Source organism: Apodemus sylvaticus, chromosome 12 (genome assembly GCF_947179515.1).
Source record: "Apodemus sylvaticus chromosome 12, mApoSyl1.1, whole genome shotgun sequence".
Taxonomy (NCBI): domain Eukaryota; kingdom Metazoa; phylum Chordata; class Mammalia; order Rodentia; family Muridae; genus Apodemus; species Apodemus sylvaticus.
Window position 1 is genome coordinate 36,319,369 of NC_067483.1, and position 27,542 is coordinate 36,346,910.

Consider the following 27,542-nt stretch of genomic DNA (forward strand, 5'->3'; position numbering starts at 1 on the left):
CAAAGCAGGGATCAGAGACCCCACTTTCCACCAAGATGTGCCAGTAACATCTGTAAGGGACCGATCTGTGTCCTGATTTCCTTTTCCAGAACACCTAATGCCAAGGGCCAGGGAGGGAACATGAAAGCCGTGAAAATAGCTTTGAAGAAGGTAAAAGGTGCTATGGGGATGTGGATAGTAACTGCAGGACAAATGAAAGGAACAGCAGCGGCTCCCATCATTCCCAGCAATGGACTCTATCCCCAGATACACATGTTACCCCTTTCATGTCCTCCCTCTGCCTCATCAGTCTTTGGCTCCATTAGAACAGCAGGACAGTGGGACCCCGGCTGTGAGCAGCATCTTAAGCAAGATTTCAGTACTGTGATCATGAGAAATAGGGCTAGGGTCATGGTAAAGGAAGAATTTTGCTATTTTAAAGTGCAACTGCTTTTTATATATCCCGGCTTTGATTTTCTAGAATTAAGGGGAGAGATGAGTACTAATTAGAATAAAAATAGCAAAATGGAGGCTATGCATCTGAGCTATTTGTCCCACTGAATAAAACATTGTAGCGTGAATGGGTAGGGAAAGATCAATACTTCAGAGACATACTACTTTTTGCCCTGGATAAAAATGTAAAAGAATAGATAGCAATGAGGTTTGGTTATCTGATTCAGCCAGGGGTGTAAAGGTCTCTCTGCCAGGGCATACTGGTTGCCAGAACTATTTCAGAGTTAAAGATGAGTTTTTCTTGCTAATTTTTTTAACACATACCTCTGTATTTCTCAAATGGCAGGAAAAGGTTTGATGGGGGATTAGAACTTTAAAAATGGCAGTGAGAAACAAAACAACTTCCTTAACAAAAGGTATACATAGAGTCTTTGACAAGATGTCTTTCCAAGGTCATGGTCTATTTTATGTCTCTTAGCATATGTATAGGGTGCATATATAGCATAGGCGTATAGTGCAAGGTTCTGCACTGGTTTGTCTCACTGATGAGCTTATACAAACATAATAATATCAAAGGAAACACTGATTTCTTTGGAGTCTATTTCAGAGATGTATGCTTCATAGATGGACAGTAGACTAAATTAATTTTATACTCTGTTAAATCAGGAGACAAGAATATACCACTATCCTTAGATTATGGCATCGGGCATAAATTCCTGGTCTTAGAGTCATCAGGATCCAGTAGGTTAGGTATCCAGGATGCAGAAGAAACAAAAGCAAGAATGATAGCATTGTGATTCATGTTTTCTTTCTCACTTGAAATTTTCATAGGTGGAAAGCCCTGTCCTAGTAGTCAGGAACTCCAAGAATACCGTCTATGCAACGATCATTCCTGTCCACAGCTCTACTGGGAGACATCTGCTTGGGGTTCCTGCTCTGAAAATACTCTTGTGACTGCCCTCAATGTGACCATTGGCTGGAATGGAGAAGCAACATGTGGGGTGGGCATTCAGACACGGAAGGTCTTCTGTATCAAGAGTCATGTGGGACAAGTGATGACCAAAAGGTACCTTCAGACTTCTGCTGAAAGTGCATATGACCATTTCCCATGTATTAGTAGTAGAAAATGATTATAAAACAACTGGCAGGTCTAGGTTTATGGTGGAGTAACAAGAATTTATGTTGTTCTTTGAAAAATCTTTAATTTATATTTATATGTATGTTTGTGTCTGCACGTGTGTATGTGTGTGTGTATGTGTGTATGCATGTGCATGTATATACTCATGTATGTGCAGGTGTCTACAAAAGTCAGAAGAGGGCATCAGATCTTCTGGATCTAGGGTCATAGTAGTTGCCTGACATTCTACTTGAGTTCCAGGAAGTAAACTCTGGTTCTCTTGAAGAACAATTCATGCTCTTAATCATCAAGTCATCTTTCCAGACTTTGTTGTTCTTGTCACTCAACCTTTTAAGACTAACAGAGATACTACAAAGTAAAATATATTCAATATATGCTCCAGAAGTTTATTTATAATATATTTATAGTTTATAATATAATTTATAATATAATATACAATATATTATATATATATATATATGTATTAGTCAATGAAAAGCTAAGTCATCTCCACAAACTTAAACTAAATTTGAGTAATCAAACAAATCTTTGGCTCTTCTCAAATCTTACAGAGACTGGGTCAGCCTGGAGCCAGGGTCTATTCTTTGAAGGGCAATGTTTCACTATGGTTCAGATTTCCAAATTTCTCTTACCATAGAAAATTTTGGTTTGGCTAATCTATGCTCATAAGTAGAATATAGTTGTGTGTTTTCTATACCCCTCCCCCGTAATGAAGACATATATTTTAAAGGTAAAGGGGATATGTTGACATGAGATCTGGGATAGAGATTTAAAAAACATGTCAAGAAATATTTAAAGTGATTATAAGAAAGAATAGATTGGCAAGAGACTTCTACTGGGAGAGGTTCATCTCTGTCTCTATCCCTTGCTCACATTGTGGGAGCAAAGAGAGGATTGAAGAGCCCATGCTTTGTTCACAGATGCGGTAGTTGACCTCATAACTTGCCTCGTAGCTGTGGTAGAAGACCCCACTCTGACCATAGGAATGCTGAGTCACAGATCTTGCTGATAAAGGCTTGGGCATATTGCTATCAGCTTGGCAATTCAGTGTTTTCCATAGGAAATAGAAATTTTCAGTCTAGGAGGAAGAAACTATCCTTTCTCAATTCGCTAATGGCATGAACTTAGAGTGCTACAATCAGGTAATAAAAAGCAGGGGTAGACAATGAAGCTAGTGTTCAGAGAGATGCAGAAACAATTGCATCATAAACATAGGTAGCATCATGCCAAGCCTGCCTTACCATACCTCTGCCCTTTCTGATAATGTAGAAAATTTATTTGCCCATCTGTCAGATTCAGTACAATGTATGTCTATTGTGGCAACACAAACACCTGAGTATCTTCACTCTTGGCACCGCAGTAAAGGTCTATGTCCTTCCACACTGCTTGAGAAGATACATTGACTACGTATGAAGGGAACCACAGAAGCTAAAGTTAAGGGAACAAAACTGGCTATCCCTATAGGAAGAAGGATGACAGATGTGGCCCACGATTAGTACTTGTATGTCTGATGAGCTGATAGTTTGGAAAACGCTCAAAGACAACTGATTGGAGATTAATCACAACCAGGAAATTTTTACCTCTACATCTTCATCTATATGACTTTGAGGGACAGTCATAACTGTTCTTTACTGCTGTATTCCTGACCACCATGTTGTCAGAATCCTATAAACATTCTTGGAATTTAAGAATAAATGATAATTATGTAGAGGAGTGATGAGATTTGTCAAGGATTGAACATGGAGGGCAAAAGATCCAGAGAATCTGGTGTTCATCTTTACCTTATATAAATATAGGTGCATCACAGCCGATGGCAGCCAAAGGTGCCAGCATGGTCATTTGGATTCATGACCTTACTGATACAAATATGCCATTGCTGCTGTAGCATCTGACTACCCAGTACTGATGGCATTTTAGGGTATGAATTTACATCAGTTTTACCTTTCTACTTACTTCATAGCTAAGGCAATATGTGGACTAAATGGATCTGTGAATTGATGATTTTCTAGACAAACTTGAACCATAACTTAAGTGTTATGACACTATCAATGTCACCCAACTCATAGTCTCCTGGGATCAATGGCAAAATCCAAAGAGTTTTAATATATTTGAATTATGTGAACATGGCACCTCTTTTTCTGGAAAGAATTGCAATCTTATTAATTTTTGGCCTAAATTTGCAACTTAACAAAACCATCCATGAAATAGTAAAATAAACATAAAAATCAAAACAGACATGGCATAAGAATAGGGTAACCCCAACATGGTATACAATAAATATTTACTTGTAATTATAGCAGACTGTGGTCTGATCTCTCTTCCATAAGTTCTCAGCTCTTAACTACAACTGGAAAAGTCTACTTGGTGTTAAGGTAACTTTTTCCCCATTTCTTAGCCAAAGGATACTAGAATAGAGACACATATCTACTAAGTAAGTTTTTGCCACATACTAAAGTATCATGTGGACAAGAAAAGTTGATCTGTAGGTTAAATGACCTTCATTGTCCTCTCATATCTCATAATTACTTTGAATAAGAGTTTATTATAAAGATGTCTAAGCACACTTCTTCATTCAAATCTTAACTGTCCTGCTTAGAATTGTCACTTTGGCAAAACATAAAGTCACCCAAGAAAGGAGTCTCAATTCATATTTTCCCAGATCAGATTGACCCGTGGGTATGTCCACAGGGGTATATCTGGTTTCTTAATTGGTATAGAGAGTCCAAAGCACTGTGGGCAACACCATTACCTGAGCTGGTGGACTTTGGCTGTGTGATCAAGCTAGCTAAACATCAGCCTGTGAGTGAACCGGCAAAGACTGTTCCTCCATGCTTTCTTCTTCAAATTCCTCTTTGAGTGCCTGCCTTAATGATGGATCTGAAAGGGAGAACTTAATAAACCATTTTTCCCACTAAATTGCTTTTGGTCAAGTGTATCATTATAACAACAGAGATGAATCTAGAACATGAGCTTAAAGGTATTTTGTGAGTAAAATAAATCACGGTACCAGAAGTTAACAGCTTAGAGAATAATTTGTAAGGTTGTATGTACCTTTTTTGAAAATTTGTATATAAGACTCTAAAATATTATTTCAAAGAATAACCTCCAGTTTTGCTACAGGCCGAAAGTCACTTTGATCAATGTTTCACATAACACACACAGACACAGAGGGTTGGGGGATCGCTGATGTTAATTACTTTATGTGAAGCTGTAAAACTAGCCATGAAGTTTTCATTCTTACTGTGTGTTTCTGATACATCCTGGTAAATATGAGCAGCCTGCCTTGAGTTTAGTCAATTTATTTAATTAAAATTCTTGAGGTCAATCACAGTAAATGAAATAAGAAGATAATACCCCAGTGGAATGCCCTGTGAGATTGCCAGCAATAGAAAGTATGTTCTGCTTTGTCCTTTCCAAAAATATATACACTACAGTCTTTTTAGTGTCATAGGCCATGTCAACCCAGACAGATTTTCTGTTACCTGTGAACTCCTTGGGGTACAGGGGTTAGAGACAGAAAGAACAAATAGTTTCCGATGAAAAAGACTGGGTTACACGGAAGAGACGAATGTTTTAAAGTGACATGTTTTGTCCCTAATTCCCTGGACTGAGAGACACAAAGTTCCTCTCTTCACATTGCTGAGTCTCACTTTTGTTTGCATGCTATTGTGTGGGTGAGAATGTTACCATTGTATGAGAAATAAAACTGATCATATCAGAAAATGAGAACCAGCCGGCACACTACCGAATCAGAAGTCATAGCTCACATGGGTATTTCTAGGGGTTTGGTTCATTATTCAATGCTTTCCAGTTGTAACATTTAAAATAAAAATAATAGCAACAAAGATAACAAGCACAATGCTCCAAGTCTTGTAAAGTTTCTGATAAGGCCTTCCCTGCCTTTACCGTAACAATCACCTGGCATTTGTGTGAGATATAGTAAAAAATAGCTGTGTTTAAATGTCTAGTCTGTAAAACGTTGACAGGTTTGCCCCATCCAGCTGAGGGAGATGAATATGGCTGCCGCTGAGTCAGATCAGTGATTAGGGCAGTGGGTACAGAGCATACACCATGGTGACGGAGACATTGTGAAAACTGGCATGGCTTCTTAGCTCCTTCTGATGCTGTTCATGTCAGTGTGGAGCCACAATTTTTTGATGAGAATGAAAGACAAAGTGTGCAGAACCTCCCAAAACAAATCTAAGGGAATGGATATATTAAAATGAAATTCATGTGCCTAGTACCAAGAGCAGTGCAATTCAGTGTACCATGTATACACAGAGGTAGGAAGAGTAAATCATCCCCGAGGGCAAGAAGCCTTGATTTTTCTACAAACTAAACAGTGAATTTGTGTCTTCCTGTTTTTTGAGGCTGTGCTTTTAACTTGAAAATGGCTGAAGAACTTAGAAAATATCTCCTCAAATTGTTTTACCTTTTGGCACCAATGACATGGAATAGTAAGTGATTCACTTGCAATTTCTACTTATTTTGAGCTAAGGACCTGGCCTTTTTAATAAATAAGGCAAAATTCTCTCATCAAGACAATCATAGCTAGTAATATGCCACACATATTATCTGTAGAACCTGCATACCTAAGTTCTAACATAAAGAATATGGAGGCTCTTGGTGTGGGTCTGTCACTGAAATGGTGCAGAAAATCAAACTTGTAGTTTTCCAAGGCAGAAGATACAAAGGCTGTTGGTTTGACAATGATGATATTTTGGAACTCTAATAGAAAATTTATGAAAATTGGAAATGCGATCAAGTGTGAAATGTTATACAACATGCTCATGAAAAAAAAGGAAGTTGAGCTTTGGAGGAAAGGGTAAAACCTGGAAGGAGAAATTAACAAAAACACAATTTCATGGGCAAGAGAATATGGACCAGAGCATGTGTGCCCTTTCAGGATAGGCCTTGGCTTCCTGATTCCATAAAACACTAGAGAGCCTAGGACTAGTCCTCTGGGAGAGGACAACAATGCTTCTCTTGTTCCTTAATGGTAGAGTACAGAGGGTGTGTGAAGGGGCTTAAAAAGGGGGAGGATATAGGGGGTTAGGGGAGTGTGGCTAGGCAGCGTGGGGGAAGGTGTTCAGACGGCCCCTTGCCTAGGCACCTCTGCCCCTGAGGGACCACACACACACAGGCATAGTATAGATTAGAGTTTATTCAGGGTAGGGGATGGGAGTTAGTGGGGGAGAGAGAGAGAGAGAGAGAGAGAGAGTAGAAAAGTGGAGTGGAGGCTGGCCATGACCACGTGGAGTGGGGGAGCCCAAGGGGCAGAGAGGTGAAAGTATGTGGGAGAGCAGGAGAGCAAAAAGGGAGAGGAGGGGCAAGTAGCCCCTCTTATAGTGGGCCAGATCTGTGGGGTGGAGCTTAGACAAAACATCAACAGTGTGTCCCTCTTAGAGAGGGCTAGTATTTCTCGAAGTGAGCTGCTTCTTTAATGATGTATCCAGAGTCAGCAGGACAGATGCTGCCATTTGTCCTGTAGAGAGTAGCTTTGACTCCTGCTTGAGTGGCCAGAGTCCCCACAGGATTGGAACTCCATATGGAAACCTCGAAGGCCAGCATCATAGTAACTTCGTACCTAGTCTTTGAATGCCCAGAGGAATTTTCCATAGGTAGATGTGACCGATACATTCTACGTTCTATGCTCTGTGGAGTATGGAAGAGCAGGCATTACTGGAGACACTTCAGCAGTGCCTAAACAGTGCTCTGCTGCCAGCTCTGGGACCTGGGAGGCAGCAGAGGGGTCAGGATAATTGGCAGTTCGCTTTATTTTTATTAGACCTCAGAGTATGAATAAAAGTGTTAGGAATGATTTCAGTATTTTTTTTTTTTTTACTGTTTGACTAAGGTAAGATATAAATTTTCCTTACTGGAGTGGATTGTTTCAATGACATTACATCACTGTAAAGAACCTCTTCTTCTTACAGCTTTGTTCATTGAGCAAATCCATTTGGTTTGCTTGAATTAATTATAGTTAATAACAATGCTGCTAATAAGTTTTCATTTATTATTCATTGCTCACTTTCTTTCTGTGTGCATGTACATGTTTCCACTGTAATTTATTTTTCATCAGAATATTACATAGTCCACAGAGCTGAACAACACCCTAGGATCGATCGTAGAATGCATTCCCTCCCCAACCATTTCCTATTCTATACCCCATTTCCCATAAGCCCAACCTCTATTTCAACAGGTGTCTTGTGTCTTTCTCTTGGCTCTGTAAGAACAATTCACCTAGCTCATCAATAGAGAGAGGAGATACAAGCCCTGAGCACCCAGACTTTCTCTCCCTGTCCTGCGCCACTAACTGTAACTTAGCAGTTTCTTGTCTACCTGTGCTCTGCCTTCATGTTCACAGGAACGAACATACACGGGCACTCTCCGTCCTTCTTTCTTTCTGTTGTTTCCCTCTTAATTCGAAATAAAATCGTTTTTGGATTATACTTACGATAAAAATTTTTGGAAACCTTGTCTTAGTCATTTGGAACTGTTATAATACAAGATGTCATAGTGCAGTGTCCAAAAGTCAGAGTATATTTTTCACAGTCTTTGAGAGTAGGAGTCTCAAGCAAAGAGTCTGGTCAGGGTACACTAAGGGGACTGTTTGTAATTTTTGATGAACCACTTGCTGTATCCTCACGTGGGAAAGCCTAGGGATAGAGAACAGGACTTCTCATGTCAGGAGGCTAGTCCTCTTGAGAGGGCTTCATTCATATAAACTACTCACATCCTAAAGACCACACCTTCAAGTACTATCACTTTGAAGGTTAGGGCTTCTACATGTGGGAAGCACAACCTAGCCATGCAAAGTACATTCATTATTTGTCTCCTCGCTGGGACAATGTAAAGACAATAAGATTATTTGGAGTTATAGCTCCAAGGGCAATGTCCACTGTGTTAGGGAAGGTATGGAGTCAGAGCTGGAGACGACTGACTATATCATACCCATAATCAGAATGCAGAGAGTTGGAAGCTGGTGGCTAAACTTACTTTCTCATTTTTATTCTGTCTGAACTTCCAGTCCTTGGAAGACTACTGCTACATTCAGGGTCAGTCTTCTATGTCAATTAATGTAATTTAGAATTTCCCTCCCAAGCATGGCTAAAGGTTTGTTTCCATAGTGATTCTAGATCTCATTAAGTTGACAATCAGTACTTGCCATCACACATAGCATCCTTCTTTGCTGTTTCGTTTAGACTCTCTGAACCCTTGATTCATTTCATAAGGGCCTCAGACTGCTGCCTCTCTATTTCGTTTCTGATGCCCAGACTTAACTATAACTGCTTCTTTTTCCTTTCTACCTGGACCAACAGTTTAGAGCACACCATCTCTGAACAAGACTGCCTCTTCTATTCTCTGCACTGCTTCTAAAGCTTTTTAAATTATGGAAATGTTTTCATATTTAGATCTATCAGGTAAAGTCCAATGTCAGCAGTATTCTCTATCTCCTTAGATGGCTTCTTTTTTCCTTCCTTTTTGTTCCTAACATGATTAGTTCCTACCACGAGTCTTTAAATGTGAAGTGTCCCAGTGTTTGCATGTCAGTCATTTTTTTTTTTTTTGCCTAGAAAAGTTTTATTCTGAATTAGCATCCTGTGGTATTATGAATCTCTGGCCCATTATCTCCCTGATAATCTTATCTCTCATTTTTGGTTTGTTTGTTTTTTCCTACTGAAAGTCTATTAATTGTTAAACTTGCTATGTGATATTTTTCCTACAATAATATTTTCTCTCATGTGCTTGAAGCCCTTCATTTGAGCATTTCTCTGAACTGATGTCAGAAATAAGTGTGGGGACACAGGCAAAGCACTTAGACTACATGCCATATTTAGACTTTAAGTGAACTTTATAGATGGAAATTCCACATCTGCATGTTAAAGTGCCACTCTGTCTTCCTTGTTGTTTTCGAAGACAAATGTACCTTTCAACTATCAACATTCAGAAGCATGAAAGCAATCAAAAAAGTGTTTATCAAAACTTTATTTCCTCCAAGTGATGGACTATATAATTCCATTCCCAGTTGTACAGGTTAACTTAATTCTCAATAAAATAACAGTTCTCACATCATTCTATGCTAATGATAGCTAACACGCATATTTGTTATCTGTGCTTCGCAGTATCATGTTCCCTGTCTCATCGGCCTACATGTTCTATGGAAAACATAGCAACTATTTAAATATTCCAAATGTTTAATGATCAGAGAAGCTCAACATTTTATGGGAACTTTAATGGATACCTTGCTCTACATCTTTGTCTTCTTTTTGTAGCACATCAATAATTTGATATCTTACCCTAAAAAAAAATGTTTTTTACTGAAAAATACCAAAAATTCTTTTTTACTTGTTTATTCTGAAAACTACCAAATATGATTTGAACTGACCCTGATGGTTTGACAATTGATATTTTTTTTCTTTAATTTTAAGAACCACATCTTTTTTCCTTGCTGAAGTGAAAAATACTTTGGTATCTGAATCAAATGAGCTGGAGTTGGCTAGAGCTCTGCGTCTAGCCATGACCTCCTGTGTAAGGGGCAGCAGTTCTCTGAGTCTTTCTTCCATTATCTATACATTTTTTTTTTTGCCTGAAATTCTACAGTTTTTAAGTCAATCCATTCCTACTCTCCAAAATATTGACATAGTCTCTTTGTTATGATAGATGTCCAGAGTCTACACGGCCAGAAACTGTGAGACCTTGTTTCCTCCCATGCAAGAAAGACTGCCTTGTGACTGCTTTCAGTGAATGGACACCATGCCCTCGGCCCTGTCAGCCAGGTAGGTGCTGGCTGCTCTTATCTTGCTTTCTTCTCTGTTTGATTCATCTTCTACTCCATAATATGTGAGAGATTGTACAATGAGAGCATCTTTCTCAATCACCTATGTATTAGCGTGACAATAAAGTGAATAACAGAATATAAATAAAGTCCTGCATATGAAGCTCTAACTTCAGGTCTTGGAAAAAGAAAATTTATTCAGATATGCTACGCCATGATTCCACTGGGTCACATTCTAAGAATACACATGACCTACTGACCTATATCTCTGGAAGAACTTCAACTAGTTGCAACATATGGACTGTCATTATCACCCCCTTACTTTAAACATTTGTTCCTATGGTATTTCTTCTGAAGCATCATTACCACCTCAGAGTTGCTCCATGCCCTCTACTCACATTCACATACTTAATAACATATAGAGCTTAATCACTGTGTTTAAGCTGGTAATTAACATAACCATGTAGAAAAACAAGCGCAAATGTGCCAATAAGCCTTGAACACGCACAGATATTAGAAATATAAAATTTGTGTTTTTGTTGTTGTTTTATTGTTGTTTTCTGGTTGTGCCTAAGTGTTAACCAGGATGCTGAAGATCCAAGTCTCTACGGAGCACATCAGACTAGTTCTTTCCCTCGGACATAGCTGAGTTTCCCAATGAGCAGTATCATAGTTCTGAAGTTTGGTCTTAGTCTGAGGTTCAGAGTTAATAACCTGTTCTTTTACAGTAGTTTCACACCCTGAGTCCTGGTCTCTAGTCATGGTGTCCTGAGAAGATAGATTATTTCCCAGGCATTCATGATCATGATGGTGATGCTTTACACATAGCATGTGACTTCCCCTGCTGTTGGACCAGTTCCCTGGAAAGAAGGAACTGCTCTATTGTGCATAGAAAACTTGTATGACACTGAGCACTGAGTTTCCATCTAGAAAGTCACAGCCATGTTTTTCTGGGTTTCCTCCCTTTTTATCTCACTACAGCAGTAGATGAGGTAGGGCTACCATTGCCACAGATCTGATGCTCAAAGGGGTCACGTTGGCTCTTGAAGACCTCCTCCCATATACTCTCAAGTTGTGGGCTACTGCCATCAATGTCTTTTGCTACAAAGAAAGCACCTACATAAGCAGTTTTATATCTGTGCTGCTTTCCTTTTGAACATTGCCAGAGTTAATATAATAGCCCTGCTTAAGGGCAGAATCAGGAATAAATATATTGAATAAGAAGGAAAGTAGAGGATGATATATCTGATCTTTGGGAGAAGAAAAATGCTAATCTTTTCCAGGAATGTTCTACCATTTATTTTCTGGAATGAAGATCCAAAATAGATGAATCAGATATCCAGGTTTGGGATAGCCAGGAAAGACAGTGGGACAGAAGCCTCCCTTTGGATCCATGTTAAAAACTAACTTGAAGATTTACTAGAAATATAGAATGCTGTGGGGTCATCTAAGGGACTTGTCACTTTGCAAGCCAGGCTAGATTAGTTGAGTCAGTGAACCCTGGTGAACAGAGATCACTTCAACTACTGCTTCTCTGTGTAGTCAACAGGCAATAAAAGTCACCTTGATTTTCGAGAGTCCTTTTCTAACCGTGGCTGATAGTTCGATTACCACAGCTTGTAATATGAGTGTTCTTGGGGCAACTTTAAATTTTACTCCAATTTCCAGAGATTCAATACGTTGTTTAAGTAGCAGGCATTACTGTGATTATAATTTCTAAGCCTCAGCAGTATCTTTTTTGCCTCTAACACCTCAAGCCTAGATAAATCCTTTCATAGTTTTTCAGCCAGGGCCCTGGAAGGATAAAGATTCAAAATTTAAATTTCTTCTAGCTTCCTGTTTACTTTTGTGTTTAGTCCAATACCTAGAACAAGATATTAAATATGTGTGGGTTAATTAGAAGACACTAAGTGATGGGTGTTACTGTTTCTGTTGTTGTTGTTTTGGTTTGGGGTTTTTTTTGTTTTTGTTTTGTTTTGTTTTTATAAAGAAAAGCTCTTTTTAAACTTGTGCTCAAATGCTGTTGCCCCTGAATCACCTGCAAGCACTGTGAAATGCATATCGCTGGATTTATGCATAGGAATTTGGGTCCAGGAAAGCTGAGGAATTTAGCTGAGGAAAGGTGCCAGGTATTTGCAACTGTATGAAGTTTAAAGGGTGATCCCTCATCCTGCATTCCAATACTTGGGCCACAAGTCCTTGAACAGCATCTGCTGCCACTCTGAGTGTGTGCTTTGACCACTCCTCCCTTGCAACTTCTTTCAGTTAAAAAAAAGTCCATGGACTGAGAGAATGTAATGCAGTAGACACATGGCTGGGCCTGGGTTTACAAGTTTGGGATCACAGATTTAGTACTTTAGTCTCTTCGAACTTGGTAATTCTACCCATCATAAGGAAAATAAACTTAGATCACTGTCTCACACACAGTAAACATTAGGTAGGTGACCAGGACTGTTGGCACCTATGCTGTGAGAGGCTGACACTGTAAAGAGATGCTCAAGTGTGGGTTTGAGTACAAGAGGTAGATTTTCTGTCCTTCAGACGGTCCTTCAAGGAATGCTTTGGACTAGTACTTCAGAGTAATACATTTCAAACTGAAGACTCATCCCCCAAGGATCTTGTTAAATGCAGATTCTAGTTCAGCAGACCTGGATTGTGTCTTTTGAGTTACTTCTTCCTAGGCTTCCAACTGTTTCCTATACACTGGGTGCAAAACTCCCAGTAGAGCAGAATTAACATTTTTTTGGTAAGAAAATGTCACCTTCAAAGTTAAAAGTGAGTTCATGGATTTGGGCTAAACCAGCAGGTAAACGCCCAAGTGAGGTGACAGTGGGATCAGGTGGAGATTGCATCCTCCTGGCGCATCCCAGGAGGAGGGCAGAGTGGAGTAACTCCTAACTTCAGGACACATGCAATTATGGCTGTAGTTGGACCATCAAAGTTGAGGGACAGAGACAGGATGTGTGTATTCCTCAAACTTGGCTTTGTGATGGAATCACAGGAGAATCTATAAGAAAAAGTCAGTTCCTGGATTCTACTGTCAAACATTGTCTTAATACATATGTGATATGATTGGGAAATCACTAGATTATGTTGAATCTCCAATCTAATCCATTCTAAACCCCCCAGAAAAACCTAGGTGGTTCCAAAGCCTTGAACATTAGCAGTGATTTGTATTTTAGCAATGAGTGAGCTGTGTCAGGGTTTATTTTTGTCCTGTTTTGGATTACGAGCTAAATCCCTTAGTCTAAAAGGTATTTTCAAGCCATGAACAATCTCTGGCTAACAGCCAAACAGATTTCTTTTCTCCTTCTTCCTTATCTAAGCCTGTCCTTAAAGCATTAATAATCGCCCCATATAATTTCTACGCAAATCAAAGTTCTATCGGGGTGCAGCCCTGTTGTGGCATCTCTAATTTTTAAGCCCCTGTCGTAATCAGACACTTAAGAAGCTTCTCCTGCCACTTCCCTTGCTCTATTCTCTGTTCTTTCTTCAGCCTGTAAAGCAAATGCCTGTCCGAAAGGACCCAATGTTGGATGTTGGTTCAACAAGTATATTATATACTTCTTGCAGTCTGTCTAATTTCCTCAGTGAGCTCCAGTCTGAGGATCACCTCAGACCACCTTTGGGTGAATCTCTTCAGGTTAAAGGGTCAATTACAGCATGGAAACTTCCCATAAAAAAATTCTTCCAGGTGGTGTGGATAAGAATCACTCATTCAGAGCTTAATATTTTACAGTATATCTTCACATTCGTTTTAAGTCTACTAGAAAAGAACATCACAATATTCATCGTAGTCAATGTTTGTCATTATTATCATACCTAAAGGAAATTCTTCTGCCTCAGCTCTGGAAAACTAGATATACAAAGGTTGCCACACCTGGCATGGTTTTTCTTTAAGGTCAATGACATTATTACTACAAGATTTCTTTTGAACTGCCATGTATGGGATTTATTTTGAGTTTTCAACATTAATTAGTATATGGAATTTTAGACACAGACATATATAACTTAATAAAATGTTAAATATCCTGTATTAATAATTAATACAAAATGCCCTATGACTGCATTGAACAGTGATCACACCATGAGGCAGTCTGGCTTTGTCTAAACTTCCCAATTTCATCTCCTCTCCTGCATGCATTAATTGAAATATTTCCCAGATGTATAAACCACTTTATGGAAAAGAAGGATATGGAGGAGATAAAGTTATTAGTCTGGAGAATGAAGTAAAGCATAAACAGAGCATATCATCTATAATTTCCAGGAAACCTCGAAGTTAGTAATTAATTATTTTTCAATCTCCTAATTAAAGGCCAAGGGATAGCCTCCTGCTTCCATCTCCAGGAGCGAGCTGGATGGCAGAGCCATGGGAGCAGGAAGGCCCGCAGCTGCAGGCTGTGCTGAGAGTCAGCGGGAAACTTCATTTGATGCTTTCCATTTTCTCCTGTGTCCGCCATGGGAGCTAAGTCTTGAGTTTGCAGATTCAAAGACAGAGGTTTAACAGCAACAACAAAAAGAAGAAGAAAAATAAACAAACTAAAAAAAACCAACCCATTTGGGTCATGTCATAACAGTTAAGATTATAGATTCTTTGTAGGGTTTCCTTTTTGCTGTTTTGCCCTGTTTTAAAATCAAGCCCTGCCCCTATCCCCTTGCTCTAATTCCTTTATTATTCCATCCCAACTTCATGTGCTCATTTTTTTCAGATTTCTTTTAACCCACTGAGCCCACTCAATGCTACCTTTATGTGTGTAGGTGTGGAGTCATCTGAGTGCTAAGTTTGAGACTTCCTGACCACCTCCGCACTCCATGATGGGGTTTTGTCTGGTTTTATCTTGTGCAGATACTGTCATAACTGCTATGAGTTCATCTGTGCAACTTCTCTCTGATACTCAGAGCACACTACCTCCCTGTACTCACATACCACCTCTGACTGTTGTGCTCATTGTCCCTCCTCTTCATTGACTAGCCTCAAGCCTTTGGAGGAGGGTCGGGGTAGAGATGGCGCATTTAGGGCTCAGTAGTATATAGTCTCTTATTTCCTACACACTGCCCTAGTGGGAGTCTCTGTGTTAATCTCCATTTGCTGCAAGAAGAGCCTCTCTGATGAAAATTGAGAGTTGCACTAATTTATAGCTATAACAGCAAGTCATTAGAAGTTGATTTAATAATGTTTATTTGCAAGAATGATAGGAGGTTCGCCCACATAACCCATGACCTACTAAGAAACAGGTATTAGCCAAATTAGCATTTCAAGGCATGTGTTCCATCTTGTGGAAAAGGACCCAAATAGAACCAGAAAGTAGTTGGTTACTCTCATAATGTTCTTGCCACTATTATGCCTGTGAGCATTTCCTACTGGGGCAATTGTTATTGTAGCTTACAGGGTTCACATCTGTGTCAGCTTCATGATGCTGTTGTCTACATCCACACCTTGTGCTTTCCAGCACCATCAAAACTAACTAGTGGATTTGAAGGTGCCAGGCTGGTACCAGCTTGATTTCTCCATGGTTTATAACTTAGTGGGCAATATCTTCAGCAATTGGATCTTAGCATCAAATTTTAGGATATAAAAAAAAACAGTTAAAATAATCTGTACTGTTTGAGTCTCTATGCCACCCTCCACCAACAACACCAAAGAGGGAGGCTACTTCTATCACTGGCCTTTGAGACTATGGTGTCTACGAGGAGATTTCCTCCATTTTAATGTAAGTTAGTTCAAACTCTTTCTCTATGTGTGTGCATATGTGTTTAAGGGAGCTTCTACAGCAGTAGGTTCTCAAACAACTTTTCCAAAGTCCTCAAGGGTTCGTTGTTCCTCCCCATGTCCCCTTCCCCACCTGTTCTTCCACACCCACACACAGCACCGTTCTTCCTGCTCCATCATTCTCTACTCCACCTTCACACCAACTGTGTCCCATTGCCCTTCTACTGAAGCATCCCCACTGGCCTTCTGACTTCCATAGTTGCTCTGATTAATATACATATACACAGATTCAAAGATACTATCATGAATTCTTACATTAAACTTCCTGCTTTAAACTTTGACCTGAAATTACAAGTTACTTGAAACCTGCTGTATTTCAGTTCCTTCTTTAAGATGAAAAACACTTATGCTTATTTCATAAAAGTGTTATTAGGAGGCTGAAACATATAGAATCATGCCAGGCTCATGAATTTATTATTATTATTATTATTATTATTATTATTATTATTATTATATGATAACAACAATCACAGTACAGCTTCCTGAAAGTCAGGTACTTTTGTTACCAGGATACCATGCGTTATTAAATCTTTTTTATGATAAGATTATGACATTTGTTTCCACATCTCTATTTTCCAAAGACAGACAAACAGCAGAGAACAAGAGTTTTCAACTCTCCTATGGCTGGTTTGTGATGGGTGTTATGATTTGTAGATTAACTGTCCTTTTCTGAAACCTTCATGTGTTGAAACTTCACCCACTGTGGGTATGGCTATTTTGGGAGATAGTAGAAACTGTAGGATTGGTCTTTACTGAAAAGTAGTTCACTGAGAATTTTCTTGGTCAGGGGTATCTCTTGAACAACTTTGTTCTTCCCAGCCTTCCCTGCTGTGATGCTTGTCCCACTGAGTCCTAAAATAACAGAGCTCAGCCCAGAAACAGAACCCTCCAAAACTTGTGGTCTAAGATAAATCTTTTCCCCTTCTAAACTGTTGTGTCAAGTTTTGTCACAGTGATGCCAAGCCCAACACAGTGGGCGCTCAGTAATTAAGAGATAAACGTATTAATGAATTGAGGTCATTACTTCAATCATTCTCTGTCTTGAAATTTTGCTTCCACAGATTATTTGGCAAATCCAGATTAGTTAGGACTGGTCCTTTTGTATGACTAAAGTTAAGATGTAGAAACAATGAATTCATGAAATTCTTAGGCAAATGGATGGAGCTAGAGAACATCATACTAAGTGAGGTAACCCAAACTCAAAAGGTGAATCATGCTATGCACTCATTAATAAGTGGATATTAACCTAGAAAACTGGAATACCCAAAACATAATGTACACATCAAATGAGGTACAAGAAGAAAGGAAGAGTGGCCCCTTGTTCTGGAATGACTCAGTGAAGCAGTATTCGGCAAAACCAGAACGGGAAAGTGGGAAGGGGTGGGTGGGAGGACAGGGGGAGAGAAGGGGGCTTACAGGACTTTTGGGGAGTGGGGGGCTAGAAAAGGGGAAATCATTTGAAATGTAAATAAAAAATATATCGAATTAAAAAAAAAAGATGTTGCAGCCAGGAATTGAGCATTCCTCCTACTCAAAGAATACAGGCACAAACTTTCCATTCAGGCCCTTCATCCTCCCTCCTCTTCCCAGCTCTCTACAGAACCATTCAAGCCTTTATCCATTTGAGCAGTGGATAATAAAATAATAATTTATTCCCAAATAATTATGGGCCTGATGTGCTTGAGTAATCCAGATGAGTAACTGCTAGTGAATGAAATTTCTTGAATCCAGAACACTGGCCTCAATGTAATGTTGAAAGCACTGTTTTTCTTAATAAACAAAACCCACAGACAAGTTATTACCCTTGTGAAATCTGAATAACATTTTCTCTTCCACAATGTTTTGGGTCTCCCCACCCTCCAGCTAAGAAATCAATTGAGATGTGTAGCTCTTCTGTGTCTCTCAACTCAGGCCTTATATACAGTGTCTTTGTCTCCGTGGCTGCCACTAAGTGTAAGTTTCTCTCTTTAGTGTATAATTTAAAGGCCACAGAACACTGGATAGTCCCAATGCTTAATAAATATCCCTTATAATTTAGTGGCAGGAATGACAAACACTTGGGCTCATGGGGATTCCTGTTCTTAGTCAACATCCAACCAAGCCATGGAGGTCTTGCAAGGAAATCTCCCAACTCATACTGTGTAACTGCTAGTGAATGAAATTTTCCTGGATAAATTTGCTTAAACGTAAGTGAAGTAACCCAATCACAAAAGAACACACATGGTATGCACTCACTGATAAGTGGATATTAGCCCAGAAGCTTGGAATACCCAAGGCACAATTCACATAGCAAATGATGCCCAGGAAGAAGGAAGAATAAAATATGGATACTCTGGTCCTTCTTAGAAGGGGGAACAAAATACCCACAGAAGGAGATACAGAGACAAAGTGTGGAGTAGAGTCTGATGGAAAGACCATCCAGAGACTACCCCACCTAGTGATCCATCCCATATACAGTTACAAAGCCCAGACACTTATCGATGCCCACAAATACTTGTGACTGGAGCCAGATATAGCAGTCACCTGGAGGAGCTACTAGTGCATGACAAATACAGAGGGGGACACTCTCAGCCAGCCATTGAACTGAACACAGGGTCCCCAATGGGGGAGCTAGAGAGAGGACCCAAGGAGCTGAAGGGGTTTGCAGCACCATAGGAGGAACAACAATATTAACCACCCAGTACTTCCAGAATTCCCAGGGATAAAACCATCAACCAAATAGTAAACATGGTGTTACCCATGGCTTCAGATGCATAGGCAGCAGAGAGTGGCCTTGTTGGACATCAAAGGAAGGAGAAGCCCCTGGTCCTGGAAAGGCTCAGTGCAGCAGTGTAGGGGAATACCAGGACAGGGAAGCAGGAGGGGATTGCTTTCATATGCTGTCCTATAGATTTCAGGATGCTCACTGCCAAAGGAAAATCTTTTGTTACTCTTCACTCTATATGTAAAGAAACATTCTCCTCAAGGGAGCAGTTATGGACACAGGATCCCCAAAGGGGTACATTTCAACTTAGAAGTCCCAGTGCTTTTCTCAGTGTCTTACAGTCTAGGATGGAAAACTAAACATTTAACTCCTAGGAAATCTTGGAGTTTTGTATCCTCCCAGTGTTGCTTATTGAGTTTATAAAAGCTATAATTTATAGATGTGAAAGAGATTATTTAATTCTTTTTTGATTTTTCTTTAAAATTGTATTTTTCATATATTCATGGGGTAAAGCATGACATTTTTTATAAATGTCTATATGGTAGAATACTTCAATACACTAGTTAACATATCTATCACCTTACCTAACTATAATTAATAATGTGTATTTCAAAATGCTATGAAAGTAGTTTTAAATGTTTTCATTAACCTATTTGATTCTTTTCTCAGCCTTATGTGGGAGCACTGCTATTACTTCATTTACTGTTTAAGTAAATAGAAACTTAGACATAAAGCCCTAATTTGCAAAGCTAAGATGTATCAATAGCACTTGGAACCCTAAGACCATAAGTGCTTATATAGCCACAATCATTTAGGTTCCAGACATTGAATCTATAGGCTTCAGGGCTGTAGATTAGGCATGCTATGCTGAGGTAGACATAACCATGTCCATGAATGATGGAGAACACAGTTTCCTCAGGGACAATAGAAGTCTTGATTTGGGGAGGTGCTCTTTGGAAGTCAATAGTAACATAATAGAAAATACCTTCAGCAAATGTCAGTTCAACTGCTGCATGTATAAACAGAATTTATGCATTCATACTGTGTAAGAACGCTCAGCTACATAATGAAAAGGAAGTAGCTTATTGATACATTCGACAATATTTAGCCTATAATATATAAAGTAGCAAATCTGAAAAATTATGTGTAATATGTTTTCCTGGCATTTTTGTACAGGTAAAATTATTGAAACAAAATTTCCAACACTGAATGTTAATGCTTGGGGATAGGAGTTGTAGTTGATGACTAATGGAATACAAATTAATATTATATTGTCTGTGCTAAAAAGAAAGTACCAAGCTCCCTCTTCTGCTTAGAATGTCTTTCTCACCACTACCCTGCCCAAATCGCAGCAAGCTGTGAACTCTTTTCCACATAGTCTGCCCTGATCCTTCCACTAGAAATAACCATCCTCTCTCTTCTCGGTCCCATCAGTCACCTGTCTGTACGGCTTCTTGCCTTGGAGCTCCCAAACAAGGTGCTTGTCAGCCTCTGTGAGCTACTATTGTTCCTTGCTATTCTCACTACCTTGCATATCTAGTCAAGATAGAGTATAGATTAAAACTTAGCAACCCTATGATAAATATAGACAGATACCAGATGTACAAAAACCGCCAAAGTAGTCCTAGCAAACTACAAAATGAGGCCAGCTGTCATTCCCTATCTCTTCCATTGGGATCCCCAGGCTCAGTCCAATGGTTGGCTGTGAGTGCCTGAATCTGTCTTAGTCAGATGCTGGCAGAGCATCTCGGAGGACAGCCCTACTGGGCTCCTGTCTGCAAGCAGTTCTTGGCATCAGTAATAGTGTCTGGCGTAGAGGGGTGAGGCGAGAATGGGTGGGAGGGTGGGGGAGCACCCTAATAGAGGAGGGGCCATGGGCCGTGACTTACAGAGAGGAGACTGGAAAGGGGAACAACATTTGAAATATAAATAAATAAAATAATCAATTAAAAAAGAGCAAAAGGAGGCCTTTATCCATAAGCAAACTTTGCTCGTAGAAGAATTTGCAAGAATATTGTGTTTAGTGCTAGCTACAACATGATATGCACTTATAGAATCAGATTCTTTGTTTTCCTAGTAAACACAGCTAAGACAAAAATACATTCCATATTGTCTATGTATTATTTACTTATTCATTATTTCCTATGTCCACCATCTATATTATCCACTGTAATGAAAATAAAAGTCTATCTCTCACAAGCAAAGCTTAGTCTATTACTAATTCTTCCAGGTCATTCCCCACTGGATCTCACCTTTCAATAGGACTTACTACCTGAGAATACGGGCTGCTGTTTTCAGTAATATGGCCTAATGAAATATAAGGCAAGATATAATGGAACTTCTTATTTGGTCAAATTCAACTCTCAAAATATTAAATGGAAAGTTACAGTCACAGGCGTTCTTTGTAATCATGAATAACCCCAGTGTAAAGCTTACAACAATTGAGTGTGGTCCTTAAATTGGCTCTGAAGGATGCCCAGCTCAGAACAGTAAAGCTGTTGGTTTCCACCCCAGGAAACTGTGATTATGACATCAAACTAGACCCTCAATATCTGAATTTTTCGACAAACTTCTTCAGTGATTCTAGGATATGCTGACATTTGTTGGAGTAATAATTTAATCATTGGCCATCATAATTTTAAAAGAGACACAGTAGCCACTTACTATAATTCTTTCAATCAAATCTATTCAGTTTGTAGGAACCAAAATCCTTGAAGTTTCACTAGGAAAGAAAGGAGGGGACTTCTTGATTTGAAGTTATACAGTGATACCCAATATGGTTAGAAGTTATAAAACAAAATACATCTTGGTGATTTGGAAATAGAAATGCAAGCAAATAGTGAGCTTCCATTTGGAGTCATCATATTTGCTCCGTTCTCTAACTCTCTACACTCTCATAATCTGGAAAGACCACCCAGCTCAGCTCTCTACCTCTAACAGAGACATCTCTCAGATCCTTGATTGAAGCATTCAGGCCCGTAGATGGGCTTTGGATGGTCTAAGGTTCAGGGAAGATTGCTCAAGATGCTCAGGCTTAGCTTTGGAGAGAACCTCTTCTCCCAGTGACCAAGAGAAGGAGACTAGTCATCCAGCTGCTGTGGTATCTCAGTTCTCAGTATCATCTTGGAGTAGTACCTCCAATAATGTCCTCCCTTGGAGAGGAAGAAAGCAGTGATGCTTGAGGCAGCAGGGACTGATGCTGGGCATGCTCTCAAACGGGCTTTGGTTCAGGCTAGATTCTCCATGGCGCTCAAGCCTAGCTTTGGAGGGAACCCCTTCTCCCAGTTATCCACCTGTCCTGTGTGGTAATCTACAGGTGTAGGGTATCAGGTTTTTGAAGCCAAAGGCCAGCTATTTTTCATTATACAGCCTCAAGTAAGGAAGAGAACTGTCGTAAATTAGATAGAAACACAGAAAGGGTAAAGGAAGTCCCAGAGAGGATGAAGACTGTAGAATTCTTCTTGTGGAATAGGACTGAGAACAGAAAAAGCACTAACCATGAGCATCGCCGGGGCCAGGTAGGTGTTGTATTTCAAACAAACCGAATACACACATTCTCTGTCTTTGAATTCTTACCCAAATGCCTCAGCTCTGATTCCTATCTATTTCTGTCATAAGAGGTGTTGTTTTACAAACACAAACCAGCATACCAAACAAAACTAAAGCAAATAAAAAAAGACCAAACAAAATCAATAAATGTGAATTTGTGGACGGAGTTTTAGCTCAACCCGGAGCCCACATTCTGCCTCCTTGCTTTGTATCTAAACATTGCTTTAAAGCCCTATTAATTTTCTTCACCGAAAAGCTAAGCTACATTACGATCTGTAAGTTCTGCGGTTTTCATAGATATTCAGAATGATTTACTGTTAATACAGGTTGCAGAAATGTGACTTTTTTTTTCAAATGAATTTTCTTTTTTCTTTGAAAATGCTTTTACTTTGGATTTCTTTCATGATCGTACCTGTACAACCCTCTGTGGATGATACAATATGATTCTTATTTGTATATAGAAGTAGTTCGTTTTCAGAAACCAAGAAACCCATGTTAATTAGTATTGTATTTTTAGACTTCCAATGTACTTCCAATGAACAAATACAATAAATTAGTTTTGAGTTAGCTAGAATACTACATTTATTAAATATTTTGCAATTGAAAAGAATAAATTATTTTCTACTTCCTTGGCTTTGGTCCCATTTTAATTTGATTCTAAATTAGAATGCAGCTTCCAGAGAGTTTGACTCACTGAATCAGCTAATACAATGGGGAGTTTATAAACTATTTTCATTGTTACTACTCTAAGAAAGCCCGGTGTTACAGGGCGAGTTAAGTGTTGTCATTTTAACATGTCAATTTGAAATTTCAGATTTTGTAAGTCAATCAAGTAATTTATATAAGATAATAAATCAATGAGATTAAATTCATATTCAAAATTAAGTAAATTGCTCATGTTTTAAGACCAACACTTTGCAAATGTTCCTTAATAAAAAAAAAGTCAGCCCTGAATATTCTGTAAACATCTTTATGCTGCTTTAAACTCAAGTTTCTACATAAAGATAGATTAGATGGAATATTTAAATGGCATGTTTTCAGTGATAAGAAATAACATATCCCCACAGAAGTATGTCAGGTGTGATGGTAGAGCTGTCATTTAATCATTTCAAGTTAAATGAAATTTGCTGATATCTAATCTCTGTTATTATGACTTCATTTTGAGTCCTTTCAGATAATAAACCTATAAATGATGACTATACACATGGCCACAAGTTCTTTTAGGAATGTGTTTAATGCTAACTTCCAAAGAATGTATTTTTTTTCATACTATATCTACTGATGAATTACACTGGCATTTGACTGTATTTGATCTAATTATACCCTGTCTCAGACATCACTTTGATTTGTTCATGTACAGTAGAAAGCACTTGAACTAATTAAATTCTAGCAGAATTCTGGTGGCCTCCTGGTGTTGCTACTGCCAAACTGCTTTAGTTAACCTCTGTCATAGTACTTATTTGTAACATAGACGTAAAATGTACTATTTGTGAGACAGTATACCCAGAAAATGTTTCTATTCCATGCAAAGAGGCTAGAGCATTAGTAGCTGTTTGGAATAATTCTCTCTAAGCTCTCTATAATCTGTTTCCTCTCTATGTGTGGAGAATCAAACTCAAGCCTCAAGAATTAAAACTAAAACGTTTAGAACTTTCCATGCTCCTATCTATGTGTTTTAAAGAGAGAAAAATAGCCTTTTAATAAAAAATAAAAATCAAAAACAAGTCAGTTTAGTAGTTACATATTAAATTGAGTTTCATAGATTAGGAATCAGGCTGACATGTGGCCAACATAGTCATCCTACTTTTTGGACTGTGAGGAATCCTGCTTTTTCTATACTCTCTCTTTCCATTTCAAATTCCACAAAATTGAGATTTGCCAAGCAGAGAATGGAAAACAGCTGATTCCCAGTTTTGCACCTCGTATCATAGTGTGTGTACACTGGACAACTGGAGTCTCTCCTGGCACTGACACTTCACTGAGCATATCAGAATATGTGCATCTTCTAAGCAGATAGTTCACCCAGAAAATGGAGAACGAGAAATCAGCCATATGGGTTTAGTTCTCTCTCCTGGAGTCATGGTATTAATGCTACACAGACTCCCTAAAGCAGGGGTTGGAAGAATTTAGTGACTGAAAAGTAGAAGCTTGCGGGGTTTTCTCCATGCTGAAGGGATCACTATTCGGAGTCCCCTGTACGCTACCACATGTGAACCCACACCCTGCCTTGCTGGTTCTTTCACTCTCACCCCTTGCTGTCACCCTTTCTATGATGTTTCTTTCACTCCACCCCTTGCTGTCATCCTTTCTACCACGCTTCTCCAACTATTTCAGGTTCGCACATGCTGCTCCTTCCCTCAGCCTGTGCACTGGAGCCCTTTCATTCACATCTTGCTCCTTTCCAATGCCATCACCTCTAAGGGACTCTGACTTCAGCATTTCCTCCTCCTTCTCTTTTTCTTGATCACTAGATGACTCTTGGTGTATGGGGGAATGTTCAGATTTACAGCTGTACATAACTATTTTCAATCAATAGAAGACATACTTCAGATCTTGAAATCCTATGTTTTCCTAAACTTATATGTGATATGTGGACTTATAACCTCCCACAATGCAGGCAGAAACACTGAACCTGAACTCCTTATCATCTGTGTGACTTAGAGGGGATATGATCAATGCTCTTCACTGTGCTCTGCTGATGAACTATGGTGTAAGGTAGCCTTAGAGCAAAAAAATGTCTTTGACAGCATTTGCAGCCTATGAAGAGATTGATGGCTTGCAAAGATGTGGAGCATCTCTGCTATCTTCTGTATAGCACTTGCTATTATCCTGGCCTGAATATGAGCTCTCAATTGTGGTATTATGAGCAGTAAAGTCAGTGCCTGGTATTTTATGAGTGAATAAAAATATAACAAAGCATTACACATTCAGGAAATCGTCATGTTGAACTTACTATAGACTAATTTCATAATAACTGCTATTTACATTAAAGTAAATACTATGAGGACTCTTAAATCAATACATTTCTAATTAAAAGATTGGGGATTAAAAATGCATGCTTCATTGTACTTGGAAGAAGCATAGACCTGTATACAGACACAGGTATCATACCATAACTACACAGGTGAGGACGATATACCAGCTTTGGTGCATCAAATCACAGGGCAAACACAGGTTCAGAGACATCACACAGAATGTTAGGTGTGAGAGCATAGAAGCTTGTTTTACTGTTCTTTCCAAGACTTTTAGCATGAAAGGATGCTGAATTTTGTCAAATGCTAGTTCAGCATCTAATGAAATGACCATGTGTTTTTTTTTTTCTTTGAGTTTGTTTATATAGTGGATTGCATTGATGGATTTCCATATATTGAACCATCCCTGAATCCCTGGGATGAAGCCTACTTGATCATGGTGAATGATCATTTTGATGTGTTCTTGGATTCAGTTGGCAAGAATTTTATTGAGTATTTTTATACAAGGAAAATTCATAAGGATTTTTTTTATTTTCACATAAGGAAAATTTGTAAGGAAAATTAGTCTGAAGTCTTCTTTCTGTGTTGGATCTTTGTGTGGTTTTGGTATCAGTGTAATTATGGCTTCATAGAATGAGTTGGGTAGTATTCCTTCTGTTTCTGTTTTGTGGAATAGGGTGTTAGGTCTTCTTTGGAGGTCTGATAGAATTCTACACTAAAACCATCTATATGGTCCTGTGCTTTTTTTGGTTGGAAGACTTTCAATGACCACTTCTATATCTTTAGGGGTTATGGGACTATTTGGATGAACTATTTGATCCTGATTTAATTTTGGTATTTGGTATCTGTCTAGGAAATTGTTCATTTCATCCAGATTTTCCGGTTGTGTTGAGTACAGATTTTTGTAGTAGGATCTGATGTTTTTTTTTTTTTTTAATTTCCTCAGTTTCTGTTGTTATATCTCCCTTTTCATTTCTAATTTCGTTAATTTGGAAACTATCTCTGTGCCCACTGGTTAAGCTGGCTAAGGTTTATCCATCTTGTTGATTTCCTCAAAGAACCAGCTCCTGGCTTTATTGATTCTTTGTATGGTTCTCTTTGTTTCTACTTGATTGATTTCAGCCCTAAGTTTGATGATTTCCTGTCCTCTAATCCTCCTGGGTGAATTAGCTTGCTTTTGTTCCAAGGCTTTCAAGTGTGCCATTAAGCTTCTAGTGTATACTCTCTCCAGTTTCCTTTTGGAGGCACTCGGGGCTATGAGTTTTCCTTTAAGTACTGCTTTCATTGTGTCCCATAAGTTTGGGTATGTTGTGCCTTCATTTTCATTAAATTCTAAAAAGTCTTTGATTTCTTTATTTATTCCTTAACCAAGGTATCATTGAGTAGAGTATTGTTCAGTTTCCATGTGTATGTGGGCTTTCTGTTGTTTTTGTTGCTATTGAAGACCACTTTTACTCCATAGTGATCTGATAGGAGGCATGGGATTAGTTCATTCTTCATATATCTGTTGAGGTCTGTCTTGTGACCAATTATTTGGTCGATTTTGGAGAAGGTATCATGAAGTGCTAAGAAAAGGTATATTCTTTTGCTTTAGGATTAAATGTTATATATATATATATATATATATATATATATATATATATATATATATATATATATATAACACGTATCTGTTAAATCAAATTGGTCCAAAGCTTCAATTAGTTTCACTGTGTCCCTGTTTAGTTTCTGTTTTCCTGATTGGTCCATTGAGGAGAGTGGAGTGTTGAAATCACCCACAATTATTGTGTTAGGCGTAATGTGTGCTTTGAGTTATAGTAATGTTTCTTTTATGAATGAGGGTGCCCTTGCATTTGGAGCATAGATGTTCAGAATTCTTGGTGGGTTTTTCCTTTGACCAGCAAGAAGTGTCCTTCCGTGTCTCTTTTGATGACTTTAGGTTGAAAGTCAATTTTATCTGATATTAGAATGGCTACTCTGGCTTGTTTCCTGAGACCATTTGCTTGTAAAATTGTTTTCCAGCCTTTTACTCTGAGGTAGTTTTTGTCTTTGAGACTGAGGTGTGTTTCCTGTATGCAGCAAAATGTAGGGTCCTGTTTACGTATCCAGTCTGTTAGTCTATATCTTTTTGTTGGGGAATTGAGTCCATTGATGTTAAAAGATATTAAGGAGTAGTGATTATTACTTCCTATTAGTTT

The 27,542-nt window shown here is 38.7% G+C and overlaps 1 protein-coding gene across 1 annotated transcript in view; it reads left to right on the top strand.

Annotated features, from left to right (window-relative positions):
• Nucleotides 1-27,542, top strand: part of Thsd7b (thrombospondin type 1 domain containing 7B) — a 949,886-nt gene that overhangs the window by 488,684 nt on the left and 433,660 nt on the right. Inside the window, exons 9-10 of the mRNA XM_052200991.1 lie at nt 1,264-1,498; nt 10,235-10,350. Of these exons, the coding sequence (XP_052056951.1) occupies nt 1,264-1,498; nt 10,235-10,350 (351 nt within the window). The remainder of the gene's footprint in view (nt 1-1,263; nt 1,499-10,234; nt 10,351-27,542) is intronic.